This window comes from Scomber japonicus, chromosome 16 (genome assembly GCF_027409825.1).
Source record: "Scomber japonicus isolate fScoJap1 chromosome 16, fScoJap1.pri, whole genome shotgun sequence".
NCBI classification, from domain to species: domain Eukaryota; kingdom Metazoa; phylum Chordata; class Actinopteri; order Scombriformes; family Scombridae; genus Scomber; species Scomber japonicus.
This window is the reverse complement of record NC_070593.1, coordinates 17104169-17124410: the sequence shown is the minus strand read 5'-3', so window position 1 is coordinate 17124410 and position 20242 is coordinate 17104169. Positions and strand designations below refer to the sequence as shown.

Here is a 20242-nt window from a genome sequence, read left to right as displayed (position 1 = left end):
GAGGTTTCACATTTGAATGTCAAAGCAATATGAGGCTAATAACGCCTGTGTAGAAGAAAGAAATATCCTTGACTACTGTCAAACTAAATTGTCATTAGCAATAAAATAATACCCAGTGAGCTCATGTCCTATATATGCACATTTAGCTCAGTAGCTGCATCTCACAGCTGTCCAAAAAACATTTATGGTCACTTTGAAAGAAGTGCCTTTATGGAGGGTTTTCTTAGTTCCTACCGTTTTATGATTTCAATTGTTTTGAATAAAACTGTCATTGCCTATCAAAGTCAAGCAGGTCACTTGCTTTCTTCCTGTAATCTCTGTCAATAACTGAGTGTGTGTTATGTGTACATAACAGGGAGAGAGATGCATGCAGGCATATTTGTGCGTCTATTCACAGTAATACAGTATATATATATAGGTTTGTAGCCTATAGAGTGTGAAGGAGAAAGAAGCCTGAGTTACTATATGGCACAAGATAAGATTTGTTATTTATATCTCACACAGTTGCTAAAAGCATTTTTGGACTGGCTGCCTGATACATAAATGCTCTGATTTTTTTCTTTTTTTAAAAAATATAAAACAATTTTTTGTAACTGTTGATAAAATTGTGAATACACTGCAAAAGCACACATCACTTTACTTTGCTGCAGCATGCAAAGAGTTTTTTCCCTTCACCAAGACACAGTGTGCATCCTACCAAAAAGAAAATGAACACATTTATTGGTGTATAAAACAAAATAACATCTCTTTACATCTAAAAACCACCGTATTAATTTGTCATGCATTAGGTCCATGCAGAAGTTTCACAAAGACAACATGATCCATCAGACAATCTGTCCAAGCCATTAATACTGTGTAACTGAATATTAATTCATGAAGTAAGAAAAACTGGATTTCCTTTAAATGGTTTTAATACTATCAGAACTTAACTAGCCTATTGTTATATGTCATGAAGAGGAAAGCGCGCACAGTGGATGAATCAACTCAATAAAGCAGGACTCTTCAAGGATTGATAACCATTGATGGATGTTTTTGAAAGGAAATCAATTACCTTTGGAGAACAAAGCAAAACCCTTCAGTTTGATTCAATTCACGGTCAATGAGAGCAGAAGCCAATAGATTTTGATTGTCTACATAGGCAAACATTGGTGTTTCTCATGGCAGATGAGGGAACTGTACGGTTGTTTGGGAATGTATGTCTTTGTATGTGTGTGTGTGTTTGTGCGTCCTCTGGTTTTCTAGATGAGCCCAGTCTTGAGGTCAGAGGTGCGGCGTGAGGAGCGGCCGAGCAGCAGGTCCTTCTCGTGGATCAGGCTGTCCAGCAGATCCTCTTGTCTGTAGTTGTGGTACACCTTCAGGAAGGCCATCACTGCAATCCCAAGCCAGGTGAGCCAGGCAGCCCAAAGGCCAAACTGCAAAGAGGAAATCATTGTAAAAATGAAAGAGATTTAGGGATTTATTTGGATGAATTGATGGATGGATGGATGGATGGATGGACGGACCCAGTCTTACCTGAGCTATAGCAAACTGGTCATAGAAAGCAGAGTTGTCCACACCAAGTTCTAGATCAGTGTCCTGCAGATCCTCACAGCTAAAATACAATGCACATAAACAATAGCTTAGGATGGAACACTCCACTTTGTAATGAGATTCTCTGAAATGGGTGCTGTTCCCTCACCTGCTGGGCATGGTCCCACCCTCGGTGATGGAGTCGCACCACAGATTGAACCCCACACTAACGATGGTGCTAGACAGGAAGACTGTGAACACGACCAGTGAGCTGATCAGCAGGTTGAGAAAGGCATTGAAGACTGAGCTGCAGGTAGGAGAGAACAGAAACATATATATATATACCAACATATTATTAAGGTTTAATGACATGCTTGTCCTCTTTTTCTGTCATTTGTAGGCCCATCACTGAGACATAGTTAGGCCTGTTATAGGCTGCAGCACTGATTTGGTGATGAGTGATTCCTTTCATTCACACATGAAAATACACTGTTGCAGGATGGATACATATCAGAAAATATGTTTTAAAAAGAGCCGTCCTGTCAGGCTATGGTATGTGAATTATTCAAAGGCAACACAACACTCTATTTTCCTTCATGTTTCTAAAGGAGGACGACAGAGACTAGTCGTTTTTATAGGTTAATTGATAAGCCGATCATCTTTCATAGTCTAAAACACACAGTTAAAGATGATGCTGTGATTCTGACAGGGCAGCATGCAGACAAGGGCGTGGGAGAAGGACAGAAAACGCACATTTTCACTGAGCCATTAAAGCTTTATATAGCGGGTCATATAGAGCTGTCTATGGTGGTTGAATTGTGTTGAACGAGCACAAGTGAAGGGTCACTCACTCGTCGTGTCCTTTGCACAGGAAGAACAGCAGCCTCCAAGCCTGCACTGCGGACAGTATGAGGGACGCTATCCCGACAAAAGTGATGAAGCTGCAGGAGGACTCGGGTCCCCACTCCTCCACGATGAAGCGCTGCTTCGACACAGTAATGTTCTCATTTTGCCACATCCCCCGCGTGAAGAGCAGACATTTCCCCCCGAAATCCTCCGTGTTCTCCGACAGAGGCACCACGGCGATGAAACCGAATACGAAGGCTAAAAAGTAAAGGATGCACTGGGCGAAAATTAAATTATCGAGGGCCATTTTTCTGTCTTCCTCTTCGGCTCTGCGTCCTGGAGAAAGTGCGCCTGCGCAGTGGAGGCAGCGATGAGCGGAGGCGCAGCATCCGACGACGCGCTCTGCTGCAAATTAATGAGCAGACTGAGGCCTTCAGGGCTCTCCATGTTATCTACAGGCTGTGGAGATTCCTCTTTTCCAAGTATTTAACAAATAATTATGACATTTTACCTTTTAACACAGTTTCCCCGTGTCCCCCTTAGGTAGGCGACAGTACAGCAGACATAAAAAAACAACTTCAGTATCGTGTACCTGTGCATTTCTTTATCCATCTTCTTTCAGCTCTATCCGTTTATGGCTGCATTATTCCATCTAATACACTACAAATATAAATAGCTTGTGCATCATTTTATGCATCATGTCACTCCAAAATTAAGCCTGACGTGTTTGCTGCTTTTTTTAGAAAATGTAAATCTCCACTAGAATTTAAAATAAAGATCTGTAGATTTGAACTAAATGTGGCTGTAAATCATGAGTTTGCACTGACTGGTGGTTAAGAGGTTAATACAAATAAAGAATTCATTGGGTATAATGCAACTGTGCCCTTGCACACACACATACACACACACACACGGATCACACATTACTCACAAATTAGAGTAATGGTTTGTTTATACACAGTGTGATGGGAAGGGCAGGTAGCTGTCACATCCATCTAACGTGCTAAGCCCATCTGGTGAGTCAGCCCAGGTGTCTCTCCCCTTCTTCAGCCACCAACTTTCTGCACCACTCACACTGCCCTCCAGTGGGCAAGGTGCCTGCTGCCTGCCACCTCACTACATAGTCTAAACCGCCCATTTTATGTTTGAAGTATGATTATTGCCTAGCACAGCCTCCACATGCAGCCTGCTGAAGAATGGAAGGATGGAAAAATATAAAATGTAAAAGCATTAATTTTGAGATGATGAGGACAAAGTTGTGAACAGCACCAGTGACTCATTTTGCTTCAGAAAATATTAATAGTCCTGCAGTTTCCTGGGGGGAAAAGCCCATGGAACACAAAGACAAGTATTTATACGAGAGCTTTACAGACATCAGACAGCTATTTGTATCCATCAAACCAACTGCAGTATTTTGCATTCCCTCCCCTGCACATGATTTATGTGCCATTTTGCTGCACCACAGCACTCTGATTTCCATGATGTTATCACTTCTTAGATTAGCTTAAGTTATTGTGTTTGTGTTTGTGTGTGTGTGTGTGTGTGTGTGTGTGTGTGTGTGTGTGTGTGTGTGTGTGTGTGTGTTTGTGTGTGTGTGTGTATGTGGACGGGTGGGTGGGTGGTCTTGACCAGAAAGTCACTTCCATTTCAACACTCTGAGCTGGTTTGCTTTTAAACATCATTAGGTTTTTCTACTTATGCTCAGTGAGCATTTTTGCTGACAGATCATTTTTCTTGATAAATTGCCCAGATTATTATTTCCTGTAATTCATCACTTTGCTGTTTTTATGATGTATGATATACCAGGAGAACTATACTGCTTATAAAACAGTGTTTTCTCCAATTCATAATAGAAAGATCAGAGCACAAACCTGCAAAAAGTAGTAAGTAAGTAAGTAAGTAAAGCTTAATTCTTTACTGTGCTGACATACTCATCTTGACGCTGGTTAGACCCAGACATTATTTGGTATCAGATGTGCTGCTACACCTGCAAGGTCACAGGGAAAAGCCCAACAACTCCATAAGGTATTCACAATACACAAACAGAACATACATGCACATCCACACACGAGAACTCCAAACCCCACTTTTAAATAATACAGCATGTGTGGGCTTGTGAACTGGACACCCTGGGGAAACCCAGAGTAGAAGTGTGTCAGGCTGAAATATGTGTTAAGTTATTCACCCCCAGAACAAGCCACAGAGGGAGGAAGGGAGGAAGGGAGGGATGGAAGGAGGGAGGTGGAGGATGCTAACCAAAATGCAGTCCCTGGGCTCTGTGCAAATATGGGGAGCGATGGGCAGCAGAAAGCACTGGGAGGTCATCAATTTTTCATGAGGTGCAATGGCAGCAAAGCAAACATCCTTTTTCAAGAGCAGGAAACCAGTGAAGAATCTAAAGTGCAGAATCATTTTCAAGGACACCATCAGTGCATTGTAAATGTATGCTTCAGGTTGCCCACCATGCATCCTTGCAGTGTTGGCCACAACATTATAAAAATGCACAATGTACCCCAAAATGCTCTGTTTTATTGGAGTTTAAATTAGCAAAATATTCAATAATTTATGTTTCATCAATAATTCCTGAGAGATTTATTATTGAGTGAGCATTTTTTGAGAAGTGTGGTGTTTTACAGTAGGAGAGAAAGGGTGTGGCAGGACAACACTGGCTTACTTATAATAATTAGCAGGAGCTGTCAGAATCTGAACAGATGTTTGATGTAGAGTGGATACCTCACATCAAAGTGAAAAGTCTTCTTGCTGATGATCATGTCTGTATTATGACCGGTAAGTTCATTATGAGATTATGAGTTAAACCAAATCAAAAACCAAACATATCTCTGGATCATCGCTGATAGAAAGTTATGTTTCTCATTCATTTCAGTCCGGCCTTTGTATTATGTTCTCTTCACTCGTTTTCCTTTCCTTCTTCCACTCCTTATGGCACCCTGTGAAACCGTCCAACCTGCGAGCTCCACTTTGTCTGCCTGGAAGACAAAACAACAGCAAAAACAGACACAATTACAGCTTCATATCCTGGGCATTGATACAGAGGGTCTGATGAAATATCCTGTACCCATTAATTTTCCCCAGGGGGTTTAGGAGACTGGGAGCACTGGACCAGCTACTGATTAAATGCTCATAATAGAGGCCATTCATCTCCCCTTGAGTCTTGAATGTTTCAACATGTATCACCCAGTACTACGCTCCCCCACTGCTCTCTGTACAAATATTAGCATTCTGTATTCATAAAGACAGTAAAGTTGATATTTCATTTGGTGGTATCTTTTTTAAGTGGATACAATATCTTAGTGAGCATCCACGATTTTATCAGTGACTTTATTTTCACCACTGAGACAAAACTGTGCCACAATAATTACCATAAACAGTCATGCGTAAGGTCATATAGGACATGAACAAAATTTATACTAATAACTGTTTCATATCCTGATTTTCTTATCTTTATCTTTTCTCCCTTGGCATTAATAGATGACCATTTGATCATGCATTTAGTCTTAAACTAATTTTCACACATTACTCATTACTATCTCTCAATCTGCCAATTAAGAAAATCCTCTGGCCTTAGATAATACTAACAGCACTTCTTTCTGCACTCAGTGTAGAGTCACACTGAGATTGAGAGGTAATGAATATAATGCCATCACTGCAAACATGTACGTACAACCAAAATAGATAAGCCGTGAGAGACATACACTGTTTGTACAGTATGGACTAGTCAGGCCGAAGGTATAATCATCATAAATTAACACAGGCTAATTATGTTTCACCTGCCAAGCTCCATATGGTCCCCAATTTTGAACAAAATAATTAGGTGACTGCATCCCAATCAAACAATTATCCAATCAAACCACTGTAAAACAATTACCTGGTCATATCTGTGCTATGCTCAGGCACTAGCACTAATTTGCAAGAGAGCTGTCAAATCTGGCTTTATAAAATTGACAAATAAATAATAATTGTATACATGTGTAGTATTTCATTGACATTTTGCTCTGCATTTTACAGATGATACAACTGACTCATGTCCCCTGAAATACTAACCTCATATTAAAAAAATGACATCATTGTAGGAAGAGAAGCAATGATGTTTATGCTTGAGGACAGAAGAAAGGGGGGATGAAGGGTAGTAAAGAGGGCACCTGCTGGGTTGTGATGAGGCAAAATCCTCAGGGATCAAAAATGAGATCATCCAAGAGGAGACAGTGACAAGCTTCTTAACTGGAACAATAGTGACCCCTGTTGACTGGTCTGGTTTTTACTGTATCTTATGATTAATACACCACAGTTTGTGTGTACTGTATGTGTTGTATGATGAGAGGGCCTTACCTGTGTGCCATCTCTGCTGTCTGCTTTTTGCTTGGCAGTGACCAGACTATAGGAATATGGTTGATTTAGTATAAGAGAAGGCCTCTTATCTGAGAATGGACAGAACACATGAATTAAAAGAATGAAGATTGTCAGCACTGCTTTCTGTTTAAAAGTCACAAGTTACAATGATCGCACTCAGCACTTTGAAAGAGAACAATCATATAAATGGGTGTGTGGCTAACCACCTAACTGAGACTATTCGTTTAATTTTATGCAACATTGCTCCGCTGTTATGTCTTTAACCCTTGTCCCAGTGACAAGGTTGGGGCATCAGTGTGGGGCAATAGGCTGTTGATCCCAGAGGCCCAGTGGTGATCAGTACAGCCTGGCAGATGGAGGGAGGTCTGCTTGAAGTGGTAGACAGTAAACCCCCCACAGAAAGCATGGAGGGGGGAAGAGGGTGTTGTTTTACGGATGAGTGACTGCATCAAGGTTAAGGGAACCAATCTCTGACACCTCACTTACTTCTGAATGTCCCCCTCTTAACAGCCAAGGCCCCCTGCTTTTAATACACGTACCTGCATCCTGCACCCTGCAGGGCACAGCAGCACCTCTGACATACAATTATGTCTGACCAAAGCTCTCTGACCATTTGCTGGCAATAACATGAATTGATTTTTTTCAATTAGAACATTGCTAATGACTATTTACTATATTTTAGGGGCTTTAAATGTCAGGAGTATCTGCGATGACCAATGTACACTGTATGGTTGTAAATGCGTAACACTAATTTGTTTATTTGCATACTAAGAAATATCTCCCCAAAAATCACCTGATTTGATAGCTGCTCCAGGCTCTGTGGAAGCTGAGAGTCTAAAGGATGCTCTGCGGGTTTCCATATCCTGCTTCCACCAGCTGCCCATTTTGCAATGATATGAGGTGTTCTGATCGCAGGCTTCATCTGTCTTTGAATGGGCTTTGAGGAAGCTTTCTTGGTTAGTATCACAAGGAGCAGAGCTGGTCTGTGTGTTGCAAGATGTGCTGGAGGTACACAATTTACCAAGGATCAGAAGTTGTGTGGAGCTGCACACAGGGGTGAGGAGGGAGCTGCCTGGCTCACCCATCCTTGCTGAGGCCCCTGAGCCACATGCTGCATTCTCCTCTAACTGAAGGCTCTGGTAAAGGTCAGACAGCAGATCCTGAGTGGTTTCAAACAGGGCACAGGAGATTAGTACCTCAAAGTGGTGCGGTACATAGTGGAATCCTAGAGTAAAGCATCCCCCTGCTGGTGATACTCGCATGCTTCCAGGGCATAGAAGGTGAAAATCACAAGACATGAAGAGCCCGATTTTTGAAAACAGATACTGTAACAATCAACCTACAGTATGTACTGTTTAGGTAAAGAGAGATATCGCTTACCTGATGAGGTTCCTCTTCCAGGAAACAGTCAGATGTGGCTGCTCCACTGAAGCTGAAAATCTGAGGAGGGATGCTATCTGATTGGTCGTATCGGTTGAGTGACACTGCAGAGCTCCATAGAGTGCTGATATTTGAGAGAACCTTAACATTTTCTTCAGACATGCTTTTACAGCAGGCCATATTCTCTGCAAATAAAAGTTCATGCAGTGATGTAAACATTCAGTAGATCACAATCTGTCACTCGAGCTGAATGTACCTGCGTACCATATTCAGAGGGGAAACTGTGACTGTCCGCCTGGGCTTCAGAGAGGTAAGGTACCAATTGGTTGTCATCATCACTGTTAAACTGAGGGGGAAGATTCATCCTGAAATTCAGAAAGAAATTATTTTTTGTTTATTGTGCATGAAAAAGGTTTCTGCAAGGTAAAATGAACTCTGACCTCTCATTTAAAAGAAGGACTTCATCCATGAAAGATCCGGTAGTAACACGGTTCTCTCTTGGGAACACACAGGTTTTGAAATCTTCATCTCCCCCTAGTAAAAACAAGTTTGTCTTTATCTTTGTATCTTTTCTTACTGTGAATGATGTGTAAGAAAAATGCAACTCAGCACTTACCCTCCCCAGAAAGCATCAGCTCAAGCAGAATGTCTTTGTTCAAGTCACTGAGGGAAATGGAGTCTGTGGTGCCATCTAGTGTCACTGCCAGCTCAGAACAATCTAGCAAGACACCCACTGATGAAGAGGTTGTGCTTTCTGCTTCTTCCTCTTCCTCTTCCTCTTCTTCTTCTCTGCTTTCATTCTCTCCATCAGTGAGGAGAGACGAGATCCTCTGCAGAGTTAAAGTTCTCTGATACACATAAGGATGCTCCTGTCTCAACAGAGGCAGGGAGGAGGCTGAGGTAATAGAGGAGACAGACTCAGAGATCAGATCCTCTACACATGGGGACTCGGAGGAGGAAACATGCTCTGGTGTCTCAGGTTGCTGTTGGAGACAAGAACACTTTTTTAAAAAATCAGAATCACATATTGTAAATCATTTACCAGCAGGGACACTGAATCTGTATACATTATGAATGATGGGTTTTACCTCCTCTGGTTTATCTGCTTGTGCTGTGTGCTCTACTTCCCCAGCCATGTCCATTGGGGAGGGGCTGGGTGTGAGGCAACGCAGAGCCTGGGTTGACAGAAACATCTCTCTGCTGTTTGATTTTCTCAATGTGTGCTCTGGCCACACCACCTCACTAGAATAAAGAGAGACACCCAGAAATTATTCACTACGATCTCTGGAGCAACACTTTTGAATGTTTTTAATATTTTTTCTATCTTCTACAAGCTCAGTACCTTATCTTGGGATGTAGTTCTCTCACTTCCATCACAGCCTCTCTTACTAGTTTGACAAGCTCCTCCCGGGACACAGAGTTGACTTTCTGAGCCTGATACAGTTTGGCAGATAGCGGACAGGCTGGGCTCCCTGCTGAACAGTCTGGTGAAATATATTCTCATTGTGAGATATAATGCACTTTCTGTCCTCATGTCATTCAATATCCTCTGCATTACCTTTCTGTATCTTTAGCTGCAGTGAGCCTGCAGTCTCAATCCCACCATTGTCTCCTTCACACTGAAAAAAAGTGTTTGACAAGAAAAAGTCATTTCTAAGCTGTGTATCTTCGGTATGTACAATATGTTTTTGTGTTTATGTGTATTACAAAAGAGTCACTCACTTTGTATCCTACAGGAATGACACAACTGTCAGCAACACACAAAAAGCCAGTCAACCAAATGTGACTTTATAATGTTTGATTATCAAACACGCAGTATGAGTAGGAAGCCATTAGAGTACCTGTTTTGTAGTAGCACATCTGTATAGAGCTTGGCATCCTCAACACTCTCCATTGCAGGCATAGTCCAATGCAGGTACCTCAACGCCAACCGAGGCTGCTTCCTCGCCAGCAGGCAGTGGATGACACAACGATGTTGCCAGGAGAGCCAGGGGACAGTGGCCCTGGGGCTCAGCAGAAGCTCCATAGAGGCCTGTGTAGGATGTAACATAACATACAATAGTTTCATGAGAAGAAGTGTAAAGCACATGCACAAAAATGACAGGACGTCTGTTCATTTCTTATTATCCATGAAAGCAGTATACTGAGTAAGAAGCAGAATCACTAACGAGCTGCAAAGTGGAGCATTATTACATAAATCATATTTACTACTCAAGTGCCCCATTAGTGTCACCTGAAGACAATTAAAGCTGCTTCAACAAGGACACTAATGTGATCAACAGGATGGTTAACTGGTCCTTGAATATCACTATTTTAGTTTGAACATGTTCTTCATCAAGGTTAGATTAATAATCTGTCACCTGTGTGATGCCTAAAAGCTGTTTTGCTTCTTGAGTGTCTTATACCTTGATGTGTCCATGATCAAGCATCCACAGGGCCCTAATTTGTTGGGAAAAGCTGGAAGGAATTGTGAAGGCATGGCAGAAAGATTGTAGGAGGTCATCTTTGCACTGCAGGAAATTCGCCATGTCCAAGATAAAATACATGAGCTGTGACATACATAGATTAAGGATTATACAGTTTATATCAATTATACTGTGTATCTACAATAAATCACAAAAGTAGACAAAATAACAAACACAGAAAGCTGTACTTGGATGGATACAATTGCCTGGACTGACATGTGGTCCATATGAGGCACCAGTACAAGCTTCAGTAGGGCTTGCAGATTAGGGGGAGGGTAGACCTGATCTGTGCAGTCCTCAGAAGTCCAAATGCAGCCATGCTGTTTTTCCAGTTCAGTCACCATACCTTGAATGAAAGATGACTTCCATCTTTCCCCTCCTACCTCCTCCCATCTGGTCAATTGTAAAAACAAAAAAAAAAACAAACAAAAAACAAAAAAAGAAAAGAAAATTGAAAAGGGCTTTCAGAAAGGAAATAAAGAGAGAATGTTCGAACTTAGAAAAAATTGGAAGAATGTTGTAAGTGTTGTTGTATCTGTATTAAGATAATAATTTCATGTAGTTAAATAATTTAGATAAAAATGTTAAATAAGTAAAGTCATGGGTTCATTTCATAATTTACTTTATAAGTTGAGTAAAGTAAAATTGGTGCTGTTGTATTTCGGCCCGGAACCAATGTTTATTACTTGAGTGACGGAAGACTTAATTGATGCTGCACTGTGAAGCTAGACTGCTAAGCATGGTCTAAAGCACGTCAAGAACCTCTCTTCATGACTAGCGGCTAACGAGGTATTTTTTCTTTGTTTAGTGATGCATTTTGTTTATGTTTACACAACGCGACATTTGTTTTATTTACTTCATGTACGATCTTTGTTGTGAGCTGATATATTTGTATGTTTGTCTGAACAGTTCTCACGGCATAATGGCATAAATGCAGAAAGGCATGACAGCATGAATCTTGAAGAAGAAACAAAATAAATGCCAGTAAGAACATAACCGTGTGTGTGTCGTGACGAGAGCTACAGTGAGAACTCGCCTGCTCAACACGGGTAGGAGAGATGAAAGGAACAACACCGCGACGAGCGTCCAGACCGTCCAGCGCATCCGGCGCATCAGAGAAGTGAAGCCCATAAACATTGTCGGCGTAGCAACAAGAAGCAACGGAGATTAGACTGTGTCGAAAGTGCAACTTTTCAAGGTAAAGCCAGAAAGTACTCCGCCAGTCTTCAAGTCAAAGTGGTGTGAGAAGTGGCTCAACATTAAAGCTGCAATCAAGGACTCAGGTCTATTAACCTTGCAAACTATATTCAGCCTACATGTTTTTGGATTAATCTGATGTGAAGTTATTGTTGATGATTGTCAAAAGGGTTGAAGGTAGAAAGTGATATCATTTAAGTGAAGATTAAGAATTGTGAATTTTGTGTTTTATTATCACAAAGATCAAAGGGACATTATAAGTTGAAACTAAAAGTGTGAAAATCTATATGTTTATGTAAAGTAATCAAATTTAAAGGGATCTGCTTCATATTACCCGATGCATTAGTGGTATAATCCATTTTTTGATATATTCCCTCTTTAATCAAGGTTTATACCTAGAAATTTGTGTTTGAATATTTGTCAAAATATTTTCACTTGTTCTATCTGAAGCAAGCTATAGGTTTGATAAGTTGCTAATGCTAAAACAGTTCTTTGATGCCATTTGTATTTAGAAAAATTGAGTTAAGCAGACTCACATGGTTTGCATACAGTGATTAAGAATGTGTAGCTATTGACATTTAAACTTACCATACCTTGCATGAAAACATAGTTGCACAAAAATCCAAGTCAATACATATCACATAGTCATTCAAGCTATCCCAAAATGTCTGACACAAGCACTAAGTCCTGCCATAAAAATACAGGATCACCTGCTGAACATAAAGCCACAAATGAATCAGCAGAAGTAGAAGAGCCACGAAGAAGTGAAAGAGTTCGAACCCTGACAGAAAAGGGAAAGGAACTTGAAGAAGAAAAGCTAAAGACCTTACAGCGTCGTTTCAAAATCATCTATGAGAAGTGGAGGTATCATGCAAGAGTAGGCAAGGAAACATTGTCTTACACAGTCTCAGAAGATGACTTAAAGGAACTCATTGACAGTATTAAAGGTACATGTTCTGAAGTTAAAGCTATCTATGAAGAGTTACGTAGAGTGCAATCACCTGAACCAGATGTGCGACGAAAGGTTGACACATGTGTATCACTCTCAGATCACATTATTCTAAGAGCGCAAAGACAACTGTCAGGACATCCAGAGGAGGAAGAGAAAGAACCTTGGCCTGATTTTGGATCAGTTCTAAATTCCACAAGTTCTCGATCAAGGTCTCATCAATCAAAGCATAGTCTTGCTAGCTCTAGTATCCTCTCAGTTAAAAGAAATGAAGCCATAGCTGAAGCTGCAGCTGCTCAAGAAGTTCTGGCGGTGTTAGATGAACAAGAAAAAGAAACAACAGAACTACAAAGATTAGAGGCTGAAGATAAAGAACGACTGGCACAGTTTGAATTTGAGAAGCTAGCCAGACAACAAGCAATTCAAGAAAGGCGCAGAAAGCTTGATCGCCTAGAAGAAGTAAAGAAGCTAAATGCTGCAAGAGCCCGAGCAAAAGTCTATGATCAAGCAGGAAACTGTGGAACACTTGACCTACTGAATGATGTTGAACAAGCAGTAGAATTCCAAGTTTCTCACCCCAAAGATCCATTATTCATTCCACAATCTCAACCAATCATAACCCAAGCCCTACATGCCTCAAGTCCCCCATTTGTTCCCCAGTTCCCACCAAACACAACTCAAGCTCGCTCCTCAGCCCTGCAGCCTGCATCACAGGTTCTAGTGACTCACCCACACATGGTACAGGTGCAGAATAGCTCAGATGTTACTTTGGTCAGTGCACTAGCGGAAGCTATCAGTGCCAGTCGTCTCCCAACACCAGAGCCTGCAGTATTTACTGGAGATCCTTTGAAGTTTAACGATTGGCGACTGTCATTTGTAACATTAATTGACAGGAAAAACATTCCCAAGAATGAAAAATTGTATTACCTAAGACAGTATCTAGGTGGCACTGCAAAGAAGGCTGTGGAAGGATTTTTCCTGCTAGGCACAGAGGCAGCATATGACTCAGCCTGGCAACTTTTGGAAAAACGCTTTGGAGACCCATTCATGATAGGGAAGTCCTTCAGAGATAAGTTGCATGAATGGCCAAAAATAAGCTCCAAAGATGGCTCTGAGTTAAGAGAATTTGCAGACTTCCTTCAGAGTTGCGAAGCTGCAATGCCCCACATCAAAACATTAGAAGTCCTAAACGACTGCAACGAAAGTCAAAAAATTCTATTGAAACTGCCAGACTGGTTGGTGTCTAGTTGGAACCGCAAGGTGATGGAAAGCAGACTAACAAATGCTAGATACCCATCATTCAAAGAGTTGGTTGACTTCTTGTCAAAGGAAGCAGACCTCGCTTGCGATCCCATCTCATCCATTCAAGCAGTCAAGAGGATAGAATGTGAAAGACAAAGGCAACACCGTGGTCAAACTATTCAAGCAAAGGCACTGTCCACAAACACAGCACAACACAATATTCCATCGTGTGACTTCTGCAAAAGAACAGGACATGTCCTTAACAACTGTAGGAAGTTCTGTGAAAAGACAGTTCAAGATCGTGTCAAGTTTGTGCAGACAGAAAAGCTTTGCTTCGGGTGCTTGAAGACAGGTCATCACTCAAGAAGCTGTGATAACAGAAGTACATGTGAAAGATGTCAGAAAAAACATCCAACATGTTTACATGTTGACAAGTTTTCAGAACGTCAAACATTCGTATCTTCAAAGGGAGACAACAACTTAAAGGACAAAGCAGTCACCAAAGAAACAGTTTCGACAGGAACTACTAATAGAGTCATGCAAAGAGGCCTGAGCACACAGACATCCTCAATCGTGCCGGTCTGGGTCTCATCCACAACTCAGCCTAATCAAGAAATTCTGGTCTATGCCCTACTAGACACGCAGAGCGATACCACTTTCATTCTGGATGAAGTGGCTCGTGACCTCGACACAAGGAAGGAGAATGTTTGTTTGCGGCTGTCTACAATGTCTAATAGGTCAACAGACATACCTTGTCAGAAATTGACAAATTTGCAGGTTAGGGGATATAGCCTAGACAAAAGAATTCCATTGCCACCACTTTTCACAAGAGAGTTCATTCCAGCAGACAGAGAGCATATTCCAACTTCCCAGACAGCTCAAAGGTGGCCTCACTTAGAACAACTAGTTGACAAGATCCCTCCACCATTAGACTGTGAAGTAGGCCTTCTAATTGGTTATAATTGTCAGCAAGCCCTCCTTCCTAGGGAGATCCTGTCTGGCGAAGAAAACTATCCCTATGCTCAGCGCACAGATCTTGGCTGGAGCATCATTGGTTGCTTTAGTGCAACAAGTGATTGCAGTGATGCAATAGGAACAAGCCATAGAGTCATAGTGCATCAAGTGACACCAATCATGCAACCTTCATTAGCATTAAGAAGAGAAGTGCACTTTGTATGTAAAACTCATGTCAAGGAAATCAATCCAACAGATATAATCAAGGCTCTTGAATCTGATTTCACAGAACACATCACAGATGACATACTGGTTTCACAGGAAGACCTTCTCTTTTTGTCTAAAGTGAAGGAAGGTATCAGGCAGAAGGAAGATGGTCACTTTGAACTCCCACTTCCTTTCAAGACAGACAAACCTGATCTTCCAGACAACAAACTATGTGCAGTTCACAGACTCTCCGCTTTGGAACGACGTCTAAGGAAGAATGAGCAGTATTACAAAGATTATGTCCACTTCATGAATGATATAATCACTCGAGGAGATGCTGAGAAAGTTCCACAAGCTGAACTTGAGAACAAAGCAGCCTGGTACATTCCGCACCACGGAGTCTATCATCCCCATAAACCTGGGAAAATCCGTGTGGTTTTTGACTGTTCAGCTCGCTTTAAAGACACCTCTCTGAATGATAATCTCTTAACTGGACCAGATCTAACTAACACATTAGTTGGAGTCCTATGCAGATTCAGAAAGGAGCCAATAGCCATAATGTGCGACGTAGAGAGGATGTTTCACCAGTTTCATGTGGCAAAGGAACATCAAGACTACCTAAGGTTCCTCTGGTGGGACAACGGCGATCTGAATTCCAAACCCTCAGTGTACCGGATGAAAGTGCACCTTTTCGGGGCAGCTTCATCCCCTGGTTGCTCCAACTTTGGATTTAAACATCTGGCATCTCAGGGTCTTGGAAAGTTTAGCGAAGAGTCCATCAAGTTCATAAAACGAAGCTTTTATGTAGATGATGGCTTAATAAGTGTAAACACACCAGGTGAAGCCGCACACCTGATTGAGGAATCAAGAGCTTTGTGCAGAACAGGAAATCTTCGGCTGCACAAGTTCGTATCCAATAACAAAGAAGTACTTGCCACAATACCACCTGAAGAATGTGTGCAAACCAAAGATCTAGACATGGCCCTCGGAGAACCTCAGATTGAGCGAGCTCTTGGGGTTCAGTGGTGTGTTGAAGCAGATGAATTTCAGTTCAGGGTTGTGGTTAAGGAGAACCCACTGACAAGAAGAGGAGTGCTCTCGACTGTTGCATCTGTTTATGACCCTTTAGGGTTTGTAGCTCCTTTCATATTAGTTGGAAAACAGATCCTTCAGGAGCTATGCAGGGTCAAAGTAAGCTGGGATGAAGATCTCCCTGAACACATTCTGCCAAGATGGGAGTCATGGCTTAAGGATCTGTCTCATTTAGCTGCCCTGAAGATCCCAAGAAGCTATTGTCCATCAAACTTTGGAAGCGTCAAGCAATATGAGCTTCACAATTTCTCAGACGCAAGCTTCAATGGATATGGTGCATGCTCGTACCTCCGGGCAACAAGTGAAACAGGACAGATCAGTTGCTCACTTGTCTTGGGGAAGGCGAGGGTTGCCCCAACCAAATTAATGACCATCCCGAGGCTTGAGCTGTCATCAGCTGTCACTTCAGTCCGTAATGGCGAGGTCATCAAGAAGGAGCTTGAGATAAAAAATCTGCAAGAGTATTACTGGACTGACTCAAAGGTGGTTCTTGGTTATGTGAACAACAACGCCAAGAGATTTCACACATTTGTTGCTAACCGGATTCAGCGCATAAGATCTAACACTAACCCTGAACAGTGGCGACATGTTAGCTCTGAAAACAACCCGGCCGACTGCGCCTCAAGAGGGCTAAGTGGGATTCAGCTGAAAGAGTCTAATTGGCTGCGAGGACCAGACTTTCTGTGGCAGCAGCATCTTCCACCTCAAGAAGAGATGGTGGGAGAAATCGAAACAACTGACCCTGAGCTTCGCAAATCTTACGTTCAGGCAGTAAAAACGACAGAAGAAAGATCAGTGGTGAATCGTCTCATTAAATTCTCTGACTGGTCTAGAGCAGTGAAAGCTGTCGCTAGGCTTAAGAGATTCGTCAGAGAGTTTAAAGGCTTTCAGCCAAGAACAAATGAAGCAACAAATCTTGAAGAACGAAGAGAAGCAGAAATCTTTATTATCAGGTTGGTGCAAGAAGAAGCTTTCGCTGAAGATGTACAAAGGTTAAAGCTCCAGAAAGAATACCCCCTGAGCAAACACAACAAGTTACATCAGTTGAATGCTTTCTTAGACGAAAACAACATTCTCAGGGTGGGAGGACGCCTATCCAAAGCAGCTTTACACCGTGATGTGAAGCACCCTGCAATACTTCCAAAGAAATCTCATGTGTCATCCTTGCTTGTTAAACATCATCACGAGCTGGTCTTTCACCAAGGAAGAGGTATGACAATGAACAAGTTGCGTGCAAATGGAATATGGATCATAGGATGTGGAAATGTGGTCTCCTCACACATTTATAGATGTGTAACATGTAGGAGATACAGAAGAACAACTGAAGTTCAGCAAATGGCAGATCTGCCAGAAGAGAGAACTGAGACATCTCCTCCCTTCACTTATTGTGGTCTTGATTGTTTTGGCCCTTTCATTGTAAAGGAAGGAAGAAAAGAGTTAAAACGATATGGATTGTTATTTACCTGTTTGTGCTGCAGAGCAGTGCATATAGAGTTACTAGATGACTTAACGACAGATGCTTTCATGAATGCACTAAGAACATTCATATCCATCAGAGGACCTGTGCGCCAACTGAGATGCGATCAGGGAACAAATTTTGTAGGTGCCAGGAGAGTGTTTTCTGAGCTATTAAAGGGACTGGATCAAGAACAGCAAAGAAAGATTGGCTGTGAATTTGTAATGAATGTTCCATCAGCTAGTCATATGGGCGGCATTTGGGAACGTCAAATCCGAACGATCAGAAGCATCCTGACAGTCATGCTCGACAAATCTGCAAGCAGACTCGACACTACAACTTTGAGAACGTTTCTATATGAAACAATGGCTATTATCAACAGTAGGCCACTGAGTGTCGAACATCTTCATGATCCAACCGGTCCAGAACCTCTCACACCTAATCATATATTGACTATGAAGTCATCAGTTATTCTGCCTCCACCTGGAAGGTTCTGTGCAGAAGATCTCTATCTGAGTAAAAGGTGGAGAAGAGTACAGTTTCTGGCCAATGAATTTTGGCAAAGATGGAAACGTGAATACCTGCTGAATCTCCAACAAAGGCAGAAGTGGCAAAGGAAATCACGAAACTCACAAGTAAATGACATAGTGATCCTACAAGATGACAACTCACCAAGAAACGAATGGAAGCTTGGCAAGGTTGTGGAAGTCCAGCCCAGCAAAGATGGCATGGTGAGAAAGCTGAAGCTCCTTGTCAGTGACACTACATTTGAGAAAGGAAAACTACATACCAGAGCTACTCACCTTGAACGGCCCATCCATAAAGTAGTTACCTTAATAGAGGCCAATTAAGTCATACACATAACTTCACATTCATTCAGACTCATTCGCTCATTTACACACTCTCACTCTTTCTAATTTTTGTTTTGGAAATCCCTCATTTCAAGTTAATAAGTGATTTGGTGGGAGTGTAAGTGTTGTTGTATCTGTATTAAGATAATAATTTCATGTAGTTAAATAATTTAGATAAAAATGTTAAATAAGTAAAGTCATGGGTTCATTTCATAATTTACTTTATAAGTTGAGTAAAGTAAAATTGGTGCTGTTGTATTTCGGCCCGGAACCAATGTTTATTACTTGAGTGACGGAAGACTTAATTGATGCTGCACTGTGAAGCTAGACTGCTAAGCATGGTCTAAAGCACGTCAAGAACCTCTCTTCATGACTAGCGGCTAACGAGGTATTTTTTCTTTGTTTAGTGATGCATTTTGTTTATGTTTACACAACGCGACATTTGTTTTATTTACTTCATGTACGATCTTTGTTGTGAGCTGATATATTTGTATGTTTGTCTGAACAGTTCTCACGGCATAATGGCATAAATGCAGAAAGGCATGACAGCATGAATCTTGAAGAAGAAACAAAATAAATGCCAGTAAGAACATAACCGTGTGTGTGTCGTGACGAGAGCTACAAATGTCTTACCCAGATGTCTCAAGACAAGTTTTCCGATGACTATGATCCATTTCCTTCCACATCTGAGAAATGCGCTTCACCTCGTGAGCCTCTGACAGCAACAGCAGAGAACAAACAAACATTTAGACGTGTGATAACAGTTCATCACATCAATATAATGGTGTGAGATAATATCTGTACCGGGGTATTTGGGCAAGAGCCCCATCATGCCCCACCACTGAACCAACTGTCCAAGCAAGATGTGTTGCTTTAGAGCCTTGTGCGCTCGTTTCCAGCAGCCATGTCTGACTTCTGAGGAGCCACATGTATCCCTGCACACCACACACGGGATGCCCACACCTACATGTAAGACATATAAGTTCTATTTAGAATTACAACTGCAAACCATCATGTTGTTCCATAAGGTGTATGCTGTGTGTTCTCTGAAGTGTATACCGTGCCAGAGGTGGGCTGAACTGAGCTGCCTCCTCGCCCACTGGGCCAGGGTGACCAGGTTCTCCAGTCTCTGGAGCAGCATGTGCACCCTTGTGAAAGAATTTTTGTCCAGAAACATCCACAGTCCCTGACAGCGGCTGAAGCCTGCGCAAATAAACAATATACAACAGATATTAATGTCTCATATGTGCACTTGAAATTACAGTATATTTCCCATTTTGATTGATGGCACTGATCAGCTGTGATGTACTTGCATAAGGTTAGTAACTCCTTTTTGGCAAACTCTGACATCCTCTGTACCCAGCAGCTGAAAGTCAGAAGGGTTTCTTCCACATTGATGTCACCTTATTGGAGATAAAATGTCAAATCAACCAACATAATTTCAAGTATTTCAGTTTTTACAATACACATACACAAAAATGCCCCTGATCTACCTTCAGCTGTAAGTTTCCGTAGCCAGCGGATAATGGCTCTGATGTTGTTGCTGGCCAATGCCTCGGACCACTGACTTTCCAGCATGATGCCTCCGCCTCTATTATCAGGTTATGAGGTCACATGTAGGATCATGGTACTGTTACTGAAAAAATACATAAAGTACCATACATGTGGTTCATTACAGCAAAATAAAACAAGACTATATTTCTTATTTTCACATTTATACTGTATG

At 41.7% G+C, this 20242-nt stretch overlaps 3 protein-coding genes across 3 annotated transcripts; all 3 read right to left on the bottom strand.

Moving 5' to 3' along the window:
• Positions 1–972: 972 nt before the first annotated feature.
• LOC128375629 (transmembrane protein 179) lies at positions 973–2677 on the bottom strand. The gene is made up of 4 exons (XM_053336012.1): positions 2361–2677; positions 1679–1816; positions 1513–1591; positions 973–1412 (listed from the first exon to the last, which is right to left on the bottom strand). The coding sequence occupies exons 1-4, from the start codon at positions 2660–2662 to the stop codon at positions 1239–1241; spliced, it is 693 nt and encodes a 230-aa protein (XP_053191987.1). The 5' UTR covers positions 2663–2677; the 3' UTR covers positions 973–1238.
• Positions 2678–5059: 2382 nt separating this feature from the next.
• Positions 5060–8283, bottom strand: LOC128375725 (uncharacterized). The gene is made up of 4 exons (XM_053336134.1): positions 8104–8283; positions 7517–7883; positions 6703–6791; positions 5060–5342 (listed from the first exon to the last, which is right to left on the bottom strand). The coding sequence occupies exons 1-4, from the start codon at positions 8281–8283 to the stop codon at positions 5253–5255; spliced, it is 726 nt and encodes a 241-aa protein (XP_053192109.1). The 3' UTR covers positions 5060–5252.
• Positions 8284–8708: 425 nt separating this feature from the next.
• LOC128374937 (uncharacterized) lies at positions 8709–19704 on the bottom strand. The gene is made up of 12 exons (XM_053335157.1): positions 19576–19704; positions 19321–19479; positions 19150–19231; positions 10769–10961; positions 10509–10652; positions 9945–10135; positions 9826–9850; positions 9662–9722; positions 9446–9587; positions 9192–9345; positions 8897–9086; positions 8709–8821 (listed from the first exon to the last, which is right to left on the bottom strand). Exons 1-12 carry the CDS (start codon positions 19691–19693, stop codon positions 8709–8711), a joined length of 1572 nt encoding a protein of 523 aa, XP_053191132.1. The 5' UTR covers positions 19694–19704.
• Positions 19705–20242: the final 538 nt, after the last annotated feature.

Coding starts and splice junctions, on each gene's coding strand:
- LOC128374937 (XM_053335157.1), bottom strand. CDS start 19,693: ATGTTTCTGGACAAAAATTCTTTCACAAGGGTGCACATGCTGCTCCAG. Junction 19,480..19,575: donor TTCAGCCCACCTCTGGCACG/GTATACACTTCA, acceptor TCTTACATGTAG/GTGTGGGCATCCCGTGTGTG. Junction 8,822..8,896: donor CACTGATGGAGAGAATGAAA/GCAGAGAAGAAG, acceptor GTGTCTTGCTAG/ATTGTTCTGAGCTGGCAGTG.
- LOC128375629 (XM_053336012.1), bottom strand. CDS start 2,662: ATGGCCCTCGATAATTTAATTTTCGCCCAGTGCATCCTTTACTTTTTA. Junction 1,817..2,360: donor CTGTGCAAAGGACACGACGA/GTGAGTGACCCT, acceptor TCCTACCTGCAG/CTCAGTCTTCAATGCCTTTC. Junction 1,592..1,678: donor GGTGGGACCATGCCCAGCAG/GTGAGGGAACAG, acceptor ATTGTATTTTAG/CTGTGAGGATCTGCAGGACA.
- LOC128375725 (XM_053336134.1), bottom strand. CDS start 8,283: ATGGCCTGCTGTAAAAGCATGTCTGAAGAAAATGTTAAGGTTCTCTCA. Junction 7,884..8,103: donor TGGAAGAGGAACCTCATCAG/GTAAGCGATATC, acceptor GAAACCACTCAG/GATCTGCTGTCTGACCTTTA. Junction 6,792..7,516: donor TGGAGCAGCTATCAAATCAG/GTGATTTTTGGG, acceptor GTCCATTCTCAG/ATAAGAGGCCTTCTCTTATA.